General features: G+C 27.9%; 1 protein-coding gene across 4 annotated transcripts in view; it reads right to left on the bottom strand.

Annotated features, from left to right (window-relative positions):
• The window catches only part of 5-HT7 (5-hydroxytryptamine receptor 7), a 123,515-nt gene that overhangs the window by 39,945 nt on the left and 68,570 nt on the right, over positions 1-15,000 (bottom strand). For all 4 annotated transcript variants that reach the window (XM_035867111.2, XM_035867108.2, XM_035867112.2 and 1 more), the window contains one exon: positions 12,505-12,717. In XM_035867111.2, the coding sequence (XP_035723004.1) occupies positions 12,505-12,717 (213 nt within the window). The remainder of the gene's footprint in view (positions 1-12,504; positions 12,718-15,000) is intronic.

Here is a 15,000-nt window from a genome sequence, read left to right on the forward strand (position 1 = left end):
ATGCATATGTATATGCATATGCATATGTAAGGATTTTTGGCTTAAGCATTGTTAACTGAGATTACTTAGATTAAATACAAATATTCCCTAGGATCTTTAGAGGATTTTCATTGTCAGCCTGTTAGGTTTGGCTTTCCCCCCCCCCCCTTTACGTTAAATAATGTAAAACGTTTGAAAAACTATGAAGAAAAAAAAAGAAAAGCAACAAAGAGTTATTTGAAGAAGGAAAAAACGATAATAATTTTATCGCGCGATAAGGACAAAAGAGAAAGAATCAAAAAAAAAAAAAAGAAGAGAAAGAAAAAAGAAGAAAGAGAAAAGGGAAAAGAAAAAAAGGAAAGTCGAACAAATATTTAAAAAAAATTAAATGAAAATTTTCAGTCAGCTGATTTCTTCTCGCGACGTACCATCGTCGTAACCTCGAACTATAATACTCCAACTATAATAAAAATACGATGACTATTTACTATTTTTAATCTACGTAACATGATTTCTCTTAATGAACTCTAAATAACTATCATACTCTCAAAACAAATAACCTTCGAAATAGTTCCAATTTTATTACTGTTCTCGTTCGATTGACTAACAACGTACGTCTATACTGATTCCTAAGAGAATTACGGTTCGAAATACGGTTCTCGATTGTACATCCCTAAAACGTATCTATTTCTACGGTTTTAAATCACCATTGAATTGTATTCGACGGTGTCCCTTCCCACCTTTTCCCTTCCCTCTTCTCGCCTCCCACCCCCGCCTTGCTTCCAAACATGATCGATAATGATAAATTACTCCTTTCCTAGGCGTGTTTAGAACGTGTTTAGGGATTATTTTCTTATTTTTCTACTTTTTATTTTTTTTTTTCTTTTTTTCCTTCGTTTCTTTACAATTGGAAGAAACTCTGCTTCTCTGTTTCACGTTCGGATATAATATTAACGTGGTGATAAAGATAGATTGATTTGTTTTATAAAATTGAAAAGAAAGAAATTGAAAAAAAAAAGAAAATGAAAAATAAAAATAAAATTGAAAACAAAAATTAAGAAAAAATAATATATACGTTGTTGATCAAACAATTTGAAATATTTTATTTCAAATAATCGACGAGTTAATGCCGAATTGTGTTACACTATGTTAAATCTAAAATGGAAAAAAGAATTTTTAGAACAACCGCATCAAAATAAATAATTGAATTAGAATGAATCGATCAAAGAGAAAAGAAGAAAAAAAAAAAGAGGAAAAAAAGGAAAAGAAAAAAGTTGTTCCGCAAAAATCCTATCGAGACAACTTAACCGAAACGTTTTTATGTTAGCTTCGAAATATATAAACGTATTACGATATATCGAAAAAGGAACAGAAAAAAAAGAAAAAAAAAGAAAAAAAAAGAAAAAAAAACGAAAAGAAAAGAAGAAAAAAACAGAAAAAAAGAAGTTGTGCTGCGAAAAAAATTCTATCGAGACAACTTAAACGAGACATTTTCATATTCCCGTCAAAGTAAATAAATAATTTAGAACGAACTTGAGGAGAGAGAAAAAAAAAAAGAAAATAAAAAATAATAATTGCTGCAAAAATTCCTATCGAGACGACACTAAGGGAAATGATATTTTTTTGTGTTGAATATAAAAAAAAAAAAAAAAAAAAAAAAAGAAAAATAGAAAAAAAGAAAGAAAGAAAAAAAAAAAGAAAAAATCGTGTTGCAAATTTTATTGAGACGAGTAAAGCCGCATACATCCATAGATATATGCATAACATGCATATATATATATATATACGTATGTATGTATGCACGTACGTATATACATATATACATACTTGCTCGAGAAGCATCAGCGAGAAAAGTGAATTAGGTTGACAATGAAAAAGAGAATGAAAAAGTACAAGAGAAAGACACACGCACGCACGCACGCACGCACGCACTCACTCACGCACACACACGTACATACACACACATATACACAAATATATACATACGCTATATTCGTATACACATAATAAAGTAGAAAGGAACGTCAAAGCGAAAAATATCTGCAAAATGTGATGCAGAAGGAGAAAAATGTGAGTACGCTGCTATACTCTCGTTGTTTCTTCTACAAAACGAGGGTTCGCGTTTTAAAAATGGTAAAGGCGCTTTCCTCTTCCTCATTCTCATACTCTTTCTTCTTTTTCTCTTCTTTCTCTTTCTCTCTCATTCATAATAGTACGAGTACGGCGCTCACGAGTAATGTAGCTAAGCGCAAAGGAAAAAGATAAAAATAAGAGAGATCGATGGATAAAGCTAAATATTTCACATCTCTCTCTCTCTCTCTCTTTCTCTCTTTTTTTTTGTTTTATTCTTTTCCTTCGTTCGATCAATCTTTATTATTATCACACATCAATTTCGTCCATAAAAAAAAAAAAAAAGAAAAATTAAATTCATCTCTAAATGATCATAAAAGACTCTCCATCGTTTTTTTCTTCCTTTTCTCTTTTACATTCGCATTTTACAAACGAGTTTCTTTCTAATGTCTTCAAATGTAGTAGGGGAAGAAAAGATAAAAAATAAAAGAAAAAAGAAAAGACAAGTACGGGAAACAAGAAAGAAAATAATCATTTCTTATTTCGTCGAACATTTTTTTTAATTTCTCATTTTTCTTCTAAATGGTACGATATAACACGTCGAAATTATTCACGTATTTTGGCCGTATAAATGAGAACGTAAATACGCGCGTACTTACTTAACTTACTTTACTTACTTCAGTTATTTACTTATCTCGCGTTTCTCGCGCGATAGAAGAGAGAAATTATGTACGAGCTCAGACGTGAGAAGAGAAGAAAATAAAAAAAAGATTTCGTAGGTGCTTAATTGGAGTATCTTTTAAGTGAGATTACGTTAACAAAGGTCTGTTTCTTATTGTCTCTCTCTTTCTCTTTCTCTCTCTCTCTCTCTCTCTCTCTCTCTCTCTCTCTCTCTCTCTCTTTCTCTCTTTTTCTTTTTCATTGAAAAGTGTTCATTCACTTTTTCTTTCTTTTCTTTTTTTTCACTCTTTCATTCCTTTTCCCTTCCATTCATTGCAGTAATTAAAATATACCATTAGAATGATAATTCTTTCGTTGAGAAAAAAAAAAAGAAAAAGAAAAAAGAACAAGATTTTATGTATCATCAAATCTGATAATTTAAACATTTGTAGTTCCAATTTTTATTAATAGATAACTTTCATTAGTAGTTTTATATATTAGATTGCGGAAAAAAGAAATTCATTATTTTTGCGTGAACTTCAAGACTTCATTTAACATGTTTCGAATTGTTCGATTTGGGTCAAATAAAAAAAAAAAAAAAAGAAAATAAAATAAAATAGAATAATGGATTTCTTTTTTCCCAAACTAATATATATGCGTGTATGGGTATATGCATATATATATATAATATCGATTTATTCTGATAACTTGTTGGATAGTTCAATTGAGAGAAGAGTAATTTGTTAAAGGACTCACGGATAATGGGAATCAGTTAGGTAGGAGATTACGTTAGAAATTAGATATGAAAAGGTGAGACACGATAATAAAGTACCACTCGACGTATGAACTATACAGACATATATATATATATATATATATGTCTATGAGTCCGCAGACTATAACGTAAGTGGTTTCTATCCATAATCCATTTAATGCCCTGAACTCGCGAGAGTTTCTCTTAGAAACTCTGTCGATCCCATATTGAATTTACATGTACCTATAAAATATTATAAAATTGTAACGAATTATATTTTAATTAGATATTAAGATTGGATATATCTCAATCAAATTTTACTTCAACTTACTTTTCACTTTGTGAGAAATAATTATAGACTTGATTTCAATTAACGATACGTTTAATGTAATAATGTAATAATGATTATTTCTGATTAAAAAAAAAAAAAAAAAAAAAACAAAAAAAGGAAGAGAGAGAATACGTAGATACAGTTCGTTAAAAAAAAAAAAAAAAGAAAAAAAAAAAAGAAAACAAAATTTTTGATTTTGTTACCATTGTTGTTGTATTTAGACTGAATCGAAAATTCATATAAATAAACAATATTATAATTTTTCATTGAAAAATTTTTCTACGATACATAATACAATATTAAATCGATCCTTGAAGAATTTCTATATTATTTGGTGTAAAACAACGTTGTAATACTTGTCCTTCGTTATATATATTTCTTTTTCAAATTGAAAAATTTCTTCGAAAAAAAAAAGAAAAAGAAAAACGACGGAAAAGATTTCTCAACGAAACATCTTTTCTTTTTTTCGCTTCTGCTCGACCTTTTTTTCTTTTTTTTTTTTTTTTCGTTGCGTAAGTTTCATGTAAGTAGACTTGATTTTAAATAGCAGTAGCAGGGGCTATTGAAAGCTACGACTGCGGTAGATGCCGCAGCTTGAAGTGTCGTACTGTATTAGAAAGTATTGTAGTGGAAATAAGTGGCGCTTTCGAGTTGAAACTCCGCAGAATGGTGTTGTGTTCCATTGCAGAAGGAAATGGCTTCTCTTAGAATCTTGAATCTCTCTCTCTCTCTTTCTCTTTCTCTCTCTCTCTCTCTCTCTCTCTCTCTCTCTCTGTCTTTCTCTCTTTTACTCGGAAGTGTAAAAATTGTGAAGAAAAACGCTTTACGTGCGAAACGTTTCACGACATCGTAACTATAATACAAAAGATAATTTATTTTTCAAATATCTAATATAATCCTGGATATTATACAACGTTTTAACAAACGTCTTTATAAAAATAATTTTTATTCTTTTTCTTTCTTTCTCATTCTTTTCTTTTTTTTTTTTTCTTTTTTCTTTTTTTCATTCCATTCTGCGTTCTCAATTGAATCTTTCGGGGTTAGGTGGGTTAAAAACTGTCGCACTTTCTGCTCAGCATTTTTATGCACTTTTTATGCGACTTTTTATGCAGCTTTTTATGTGGCATATATTTCAATTCATCTCGAAAGATTGAAGTTACTCATAGTCATACAGTTTAATGTTTTATTTAAAGTTTTTCACTCAGCTTTTTTTCCATTTTTTTTTTTATATTAAAAAAGAAAAAAAAACAGAATAAATGAATGAATGAAAAAAAAAAAATTCTGCGCAACTTTGCATGTTCTTCTTTTCTTTAAAATTGTATTTCTCAAAGATTTAATGCGACACGACACAAATAGACAAGTACATAATGTATATATATATATATATATATATATATATATATATATATATACATACATATATTTCTAATGTATATATATATATATCATTGTCCTCTTATTTTAAGAATATCGAGAAAAATACTTCGAATACTTAATATTCAAGAATAATACTTCGAATATTCGAGGACGATTTTCGAACGATTCTGAGGAATGAAAAATTTATGAATGAAAATTTATGAAAAGTAAAAGGGGAAAGAAAAAAATGAAAGTATTTTTTACTGAACTGATATTATAACGAACGTATGTATCTATGTACATATAATCACGTGAAATACAATACGCGAATATGAGAATTTATCTACATTGATATATATTTATCAATTATTATTCTATACGCATTGACAATATAAAACCATAACCATTCTTTATTCGTGTCGCTCGTCTTGTCTCGTTACGAAATATATACGAAGAATTTCTATCGATGATTTTCTCTTTTTCTATTTTTTTTCATCCATTTCTTTCTTTTTCTTTTTTTTTTTTTTGGTCCATTAGCTTTTTCGTTCTTTCTTTCAAATCTTACCCGCATGCACGCATGCACGCACGCACGCACATACGCTTGCACTCATTGTATCAACGTACAAATAACAATCAATACGACGGTCATATCAGTAATCTTCAAAGTTCCACCGTCTAGCTGTATATTTAAAATCTAAATAAATAAAAAATAGAGTAGAATATAGAAAAGACAAGAAAAAAACAAAAAAAGAAAAAAAAAAAACAAAATCTAAATGTACTATCAAGCATATAAATAATAATAATAAACGTTACAATGCAATAATATATGTACATCGTAATATAGCTCGTAATATCAATGATGTTAAAATTTTCAATAATGAAAAGAATAAAAATACAAAGAATAACAAGAAAAAGAATATATATAAACAAAAAAGAAAAAGGAAGATATAAATATAAATAAAACAAAGATTGATGGTGTTCTTTAATTTCATTCGAATGTATTAAATATTCCGACATTACTTATCGGATAAATTTGATAAGATTCTCAAAAAAAGAACAAAAAAAAGAAAAATTTTAATAATAAAGATACAGACTCTAAGAGACAGAGACAAACAAAGAGAAAGAGAAAATGTGAGTGTGAGAGAGAGAGAGAGAGAGAGAGAGAGAGAGAGAGAGAGAGAGAGAGAGAATAAGCGATAAGGAAAGATATTCGATCGTTGACCTATTATCACTAACCGTTAGCCAGCACGAATGCTTATTTTAGGGTTCGCCCGAGATTGTAGCAAGTCAGGTAATCACTTCGAAGGGAGAAGGAGGAGGAGGGGGAGGAGAAAGAGAAGGAGGAGGCTTATGGTAGGAGGGTTATATCGAAGTAGAAGTGGTGACTCTGCTTTCTAAATACCCCCTTGAAACGTTTCGAATTTCACGTATATATGTATATATATATATATATATATATATATATATATATATATATATATATATGTATTATATTAGACTATACATACATCTGATACAACTCGATCACGTGATCATAGTTCATTCGCAAGGGGGAATTTTTATTCTTATTCTTTTCCTTTCTTTTTCTTTTTCTCTTTTTTTTTTTCATTTCTTTTCTTTTCTTTCTCTGTTTTTTTTTTTCTTTCTTTCTTTCTTCTTTTCACTCTAACATAAGGGAACGTTCTTATCGTATCACGCCTTTTTTTTTTCTTCAACATTCATTAATTTATTACTATTATATATATATATGTGAGATTTCAAATATCTATGGAAGAGGGGGAGGAAAGAAAAAAGAATTCGATACGTGTGTTTTAATTTGGAAATGCAAAAGAAAGAAAAAAAAAAGGGAAAAGGAAAAATAAATATACAGACATTTATGGATATAAATACGTATGAGTACGTAATAACAATAAAACAAAAACTCATATAAAAAAAAGCATATATATATATATATACACATATATATATTCGATATGTATACTAAATCGAAACGACATCATTAAACGCACATATTACCTATAAGTGTATGCGTATATGTATGTGTTTGCAGAGTAGCCTATAATAATAATAATAATAATACTAATAATAATAATAATAATAATAATAATAATAATAATAATAATAATAATAATAATAATAATAATGATAATAATAATAATAATAGTAATAATAATGATAATAATAATGATGATAATAATAAAGATGATAATAATAATAATAATAATAATAATAATAATAATAATAATAATAATAATAATAATAATAATAATAATAATAATAATAATAATGTTTCTAGAATGGTCAAAAGTTTCTAGATAATTTAAAAAATTATTTAAAACAAATTGCTTGCAAATTTTAAGAAATTTTTAGAAATTTAACAATTATCTAGATTGAATTAAATTATTTTTGATCTTCATCGTTTTTTTTTTTTGTTATTGTCATTGTTATTGTTATTGTTGAGATTGTAAAATTACAAAACTAGGTTGTAAATATTTTAAATATAAAAAGAAAAAAGAGAGTATATATATATATAAATATTAATAATTAAATTACTTTTCTTATGTCGTCATAGTCGTCGCAATTGTCGTCATCATTGTTGTTGTTGTTGTTTAGATTATAAATTAGGTCGTGTTTTCATTTATTTTTTTTTTTATTTTTACATTAAAATATACATAAATATTTGCTTATCGTTTATGAACATTTATGCCCCATCCTATAAAATAAATGAGAGTAAGGTGTATGGAGGAATCGTGAGAGTTAACGTGACAGAAGAAACGAGAGTTAAACGCTTTGGATGTTCTCTGAAATCTATCTTGCTATAGGAAAGCTGAGTCTGTTGTATGATACATAGAATTTGGTTATCGCGAATGTTACAGTTCTTCTCTGACAACCGCATAATTTATGATCTCTCTCTCCCTCTCTCCCTTTTTCTCTCTCTCTCTCTCTCTCTCTCTTACTCATTCTCTCACTCTCTCTCTCTCTCTCTCTCTCCCTAGGTCTTCTCTCGTCTCTTCCTCTTTCCATCCTTCCAAAAGAGGAAATACGAAAAATAAATAAAAACGAACGAATATGGTTGCTAGTTCGACCTCGTAGAAACCCTGCTTTTTTTATTTCTTTTACTAGATATAGTTACAACGTACACGTAAACGTAAACGTAAACGTAAACGAGATATGAAAAGATAATTTCGTTATTCAACGAGAGAGAGAGAGAGAAAGAGAAAGAGAGAGAGAGAGAGAGAGAGAGAGAGAGAGAGAGAGAGAGAGAAATGCATTTATCAGGCTCACTTCCACATGTTATAAATCTTTTAGCTTCTCGTCTCGTTCAAAAAAAGGAAAGGAAAAAGAACAAAAAAAAAAGAAAAAAGAAAAAAAAATGTTTGCGACAACGCGTGCGGTTCCATTAAGATTATTTAATATAAAATTTATCATGTATTGTGTCGTAGACGCGTACTTCAATCGTACAAGACTTTGATTTATTTATCTTTTCTCTTTTTTTTTATTTTTTTTTTTTTAAATAATAGTTGAGAAACGTGCGATCATATGGCACCGAATAATATTTCTTCGTTAAACCTTACTCCTTTTTTTTTTTTTTTTTGAATATATAAACAACGTAAAAAAAGAAAAATAGTAGTAAATGTGTTAAATTATAAAATTATTAGTTATCAATATCTTTTCTATCTTTCTTCTATTTTTGATTTTATACAAGATTTTAATTGATCTTTTTTCTTTTTTTGTTCTTTTGTTATACATGTATATATATATATATATTTTTTTTTGTAGTGAAAAATATATACACGCGTACGAAAATAACGTGGCGTTATTTTCGTTTGAGATTGAAACGAGTATACGGGTGGAGAAAGCAAAAGGTCGATTTTTGTTTTCAATAAATTATAAAAAAAAGGAGAAAAAAAAAAGAAAAAAAAAGAAAAAAAAAGAGAAAGAAATAATTAAACTCGTTGTTTTCATGAACACAAAATAACGTTGCATCTCTAGGGCCCACTCGAAAAGTACAAATACGTTTCTGCAAAGAGCGATAAAACTTTTTTAATCTCATTTTTGACGTTTTTATCGGTTCGATACGATCGTTAGTTTATTTCCGATAGAATTATATAGCACCGACGTTAACGATTCTCTCAATGATGCATTAGAATTTTCCTTTTTTCGCGCCAAAGCAATGTAGGTTGATAACAGCCAAGAGATATCGCATTTCAAAGTTTACGATCGCGAAAGCGTGTCTACTACTACTACCTACTACTATCTATACTATGATACGATAAAAGCCGCGTAATGTGCGTCACGAATATCGTCGACGAGCACCAAAGGGGTTACTGTAAACGTACAACTCTAATCTCTCGAAACTTTTATCTCTCGTTTACCTTTAGAAACTTCATTTTCATTTATTTTTTATTTTTACACCGTGACTACTTCAGGGAGGATCATATTTTTCTGCGACTAGGCAAACGAAAAAAGAAAAAAAAAAAAAAAAGAAAAAAAGAAAAAAAAAAGAAAAAGTAAAAGAAAACAGAAAGAGAGAGAGAGAGAAGAGAAAAAAGGAGAAAGGAAAAAACTGTTAGAAACATCGTCAACGACGAATTCGACTCGAAATTTTTCAATCGGTCAATATTATTCCCTTGACGTTAATTCAATCGCGAGGTTTATTTTTTTTTCTTTTTTTTTTTTTTTTTTTTTTTACACGTTGCGGACAATAAGCATTATGGATTTTTTATATTGTGTAGCAGTTATATAAATTTTTGTTTAAATTCTCATTAAAAAAGGTTGTTATCGATTTCTTTCTGTCTTTTTTTCTTTTTTCTTCGGTTCTTTCTTTTCTTTTATTTTTTTTTAGTGTCAATTTAATACGTTTTTAATGCTCTTTTTTTTTGTTTCTTAATAATTAATCTCTAAATCATCCAAAAACACAGAACAGAGAATAAAGGAAAAATCTAAGGAACATAAAAAAAATAAAGAAGAAATTTTATTTACAAAAAAATCTTGATAAAGAGTGTAATCGATTTTTTTATCGAATCGATATTTAACAACTTTTGAACCATCCTGTATGATTACATATATACATATGTATGCATGTAAATCAACGCCTAACACAATTTTTTTTTCTTGCATTTTTATAATTTAATTTCTATCCTCTCCCTCCCACGCACTGTTATCATCACTATCAATCCTCACACCCATAAAACGTACAAACCACAAGATTATTTTTCTAACAACAACAACATCAACAAACACAACAACAACAACAAAATCTATATTTATAAATAAATAAAAGATAAAATCAAATAAAATAAAAAAAAAAAAAATAATCATTCTTTATTCCTATTCGTTTCGTAAATAGAAAAATTGAAAAACTTCATGTAAATGTTTACGAATTCCGTCGATTGAAATTCAAATATTCGAAAATTTGTTAAAAAACCGAAACAGTGCGAATTAATAGAACAAATATTTATCCAACATATTTAGCGAGCGATGTCGAGAGCGTAGTATTCGAGATACAATGTTTGAGATGTTGTAAAAGATTTTGCTTCTTTTTTTTTTTATTTATTTTTGTTTTTTTTTCTCTTCCCTTCGTTTCGTTTCTTTTTAACCCTCAACTTCCTCCCCCGATAGTTCCCATTACAGAGTTGGCGAAGTTCGGACAACGGAAAGTCATGATGATATTGCGATCCGTTACTTTCTCGAGTGGTCTTTCATGTTCTCGTAATGTACTTCTTGCACCTGTCATTTAATATTAGGCTTAACTTTCGAAATCTTGTCTACTTCCTCGATAAATCTAATATTCTCCTACATATATATATATATATATATATATATATATATATATATATATAAAATAACTGGAATATATTTATATTAATATTATTTATATAGTATATATATATTTTTTTTTTGTAATATTTCGATTGATCAAATGGATAAGTAAATATCGAATATAATATTATATATATAAATATATATATATATATATATTTTATATATAGTATTTATAATATATAATATTATATTCTATATATATATATATATATATATATCTACAAACGAAATAAAAAACGTGTGAAAAATCTACGTGTTTAGAAGTGTTAAACTAAATTATTATTCATCAGATGAGAATATGGGAATCGCACGTAGTTTCGTTTCATGTGTATATATTTCTATTTCCCTAGAATCGATCTCTTGGGTACGACAAATTTGATGATCTGGTATTATTTTTGTATACCACATGAGATTACTATATTACCTACCTCTATCCATCTATCTACATACGTGATCGCCCATACATTCATCCATTCATCTATATATATATATACACACACACACATACACAAGCATACACACATGCATATTATACATACATACATATACACACACATATATACATACATACGATATCTACCTATGTATGTACATACATACATACATACATACATATAAACATACATGAAGCGTGCCAAGAATTTTCTTCTTCGAAAAGTGGGTCGTAAATACAGGCGAGAATCGAGAATAAAATTCTTCACGTACATATACATACATATGTACGTAGAGTACATCACATCACATCACGTTACATTACATTACATTACATTACATAAGTACATACATCGATGGGTGCTTGCTTCAACTACGTAAATAGAAGATGTGGAAAAGCACCCGATATATTGCGAACCCCCAAATGTGCCCTCTTGATATATTATACGTACGTAATGTATTTTTATGTCATAGAAATTAAATTAAACGATTAAAGTATTATTACACGGAATGAAAGAATTCCTCTACCATCTCTACCTTCTATTTAATCCTATAACCCACCAATCCCCGCCGCCCATTTTCCTTACTGAAAAAGTTTCTAAGTGATTTTAATAATCGATTTCACTCTCCTTCGAGACCTTTCTTTTTTTTTTTTTTTAGATCTCTAATCAGGCACGTACATGATTTTCATTATGCGACTACGTTCTTTTACAATCCGTAAACGAAATTGATCTATGAAGTGTATCAAACAAAAAAATAAAGAAAAAGAATAAAATGAAATAATTTGTTTTTTAAAATTTCTTAGAAACTTTCTCGTCTTAATCCTGTATATACACATATATATTTTGTTCATGTACATATATATATATATATATATATATGAAGAAAATCTGGAAATCAGTAGCAAAAAGGCCGAAAAAAAAGAAAGAAAATGTAATATATTGCGATGCATGCAAATTTTTTCTTTTTCTTTTTTCTTTGGTTATCACCATCGTTGTCTACGTTGTTCTCCTTCTTCGTCTTATTATTTATTTATTTATTTATTTATTTACTTATTTATTTATTTATTTATTTATTTATTTATTTAGTTGCTTACCGTAGTGGAAGCACTGGAACTTCTGTGTTGTTTGACAGGTGGACTACCTTGTTCCGTAATTACTTCTGAATTAAATTGACGATTTATACCAGGCGCCATTGGATTCTGCACGGATGGTTCAATATCGAGGTAACAGCGGCTTTCCAAATGGCTTTGAGCCTTTCTTTCCTCGAGAACTATCTTTCGGGCTGCACAGAATATCCTGTAATACACCTGAAAGAGATTATGTAAATTGAAATTTATCACACGATATTTTGACACGGATATCATCGAATTATCTAAATACTACGAAATGATTTCTATAAATTTCACGATATTAATTACGATAAAGCATGTTACCATAAATGTAAAAAATAACACTACGGTCATTCGATATCGTTACCATTGATATATAAATAAAAATTCTTTATGGTTCGGGGCAAGGTATGTGTTTAAAAATTCACGTATAAACATGCACTCCACCGTTTCGGTTACCTGCACATAGCTTGGGGAAAATGTATAGTTTTCTCTCTCTCTCTCTCTCTCTCTCGAACGATTAATAGATGAACGGTTAATAATTAAACAACATGGAAGCTTGGTGTGTTGTGCAGGATAAAGTGTCTGCTATTAGTATTAATAATAATGAAACAAACTATATTCCCAGTTGCTTTCTGTGAAAGCATATTGCTATGTTTGAATTAATGTATGATATATGTATGTGTATGTGTATATATATATATATATATATATATATAGGATGATGTTAATGAAGGCAAATCGACGAAGATCGAGAATAATTTGCTGGGAATCAAATTTTCAGCCATTAGACAAAAAAAAATGAAGAAAAAAAAAGAACAAAATTGCGATGTCAAACGAAGGGGATAAATGACGAAAATCAAGAATAATTTTCTGGGAGCGTAATTTCGGGTGATTAAAAATAATAGAGAAACAAAAAAAAAGAATTAAAAATATAAATAAAATAAAATAAAATAAAATAAAATAAAATAAAAAATTGTAATGTCAAACGAACGACGAATCGAATGAATATTGGGAATAATTTTCTCGGGAACAAATTTTCAGCCATTAGAAAAAAGAAAAAAATAATAAAATATTTAGAAGAAAAGAAACCGAAAAACAAGATAAAATAAAATAAAATGAAAAATTATAATGTCAAACGAACGACGAATGAGGATGACGGTCTTAGAATAATTTTATCGCGTACAGAAAATATTTGTTTAATTATAGAGAAATAAAAAGAAATAAAAAGAAAAAAAGAAAAAGAAAAGAAAAAAGAAAAAAAAGAAAGGAAGGAAAAAAGAAAATAATAAAATTATACCAAGTCGTTAACGATCGTTTGTCACTGTGTACAGTCTCGGCACTTCGTAGATTCGATATTTCACAAATGGGACGAGCAAACTCGTGTGCCTGCAAACATTATCTTTTTAAAGTGGATGAACGTAACGACGTTACACATAGGAGTCGTTAATTACAACAATGGGCGTGTGTGCACGTGTCCTTTATATCTTTTGTTTTTTTTTCGTTTTCTCTCTTTTTTTTCTTTTCTTTTTCTTTTCTATTATGTTCTTTTTTTTTTTTATTTGTTAGTTTCTTTCTTTTTTCTTCTTCACGTTCATTTACTTTCTATTTCGAAAAGGACCAAAGGGAATATTATCTTATTCCCTTTATAACACACGAGAACGAATCGAAAAGTACAAACGTAAATATAATCTTTTCTTTAAAGCGATAATTAATGAATAAAAATATTTCGTTGAAAAAAAAAAGAAAAAAAAAAGAAAATTGAGAAATATCAAATGAATAAATTTTATGAATAAAAAAGAATTAAACTCTTTTACCGAAGGAGAATTTTTGCATAATGTATATTTTTTATACTTCTTTTCGCAATTTTACAAAATATATATATATATATATATTTTTTTTTTTAATTAGCTTTGTAATAATTTTAAAGAGAAAAAAAAATTTGAATTAAAATTTAATCCAAATATCGTATCAAATTAATTCTTTTTAACGACTATATCCTATTCCGATTGATATATTTATTTTCATTTCTTTTATATATATATATATATTTAAATATATACAATAAATGTATTTTATTATAATAAATGTTTTTTTCTTAATTTTATATTTAAACAAATAAAGAAAGAATATATCGAAATGAAAAAATCGATATTGAATTTCGAAAACGTTTTTATTAAATAACGCCATTGAAAGTATTTCGTTTATTGTCGATTGAAAAAAATAAATGAGTAACTATCTAAACGTAGTAATTAAATAAATAAATGAATAAATCATTAATGTAATAAATATAAATGGATTAGACTTCTATAATCTCGTTCCCTGTAAAATTTCAACTATTATTCATGAAGTGAGTTTAATGCAAATATTAGTTTCGAAACTTGTACAAATATTTTCAAAGCCAACGACGAAAAATCGAGTTTACCAATGTTACACATTTCTCTTTCTGTAGATTCAAACCGATCTAGTTTCTTTGTTTTC

Source organism: Vespa mandarinia, chromosome 5 (assembly GCF_050613455.1).
Source record: "Vespa mandarinia isolate Hongniang chromosome 5, ASM5061345v1, whole genome shotgun sequence".
In the NCBI taxonomy this organism is placed as follows: Eukaryota; Metazoa; Arthropoda; class Insecta; order Hymenoptera; family Vespidae; genus Vespa; species Vespa mandarinia.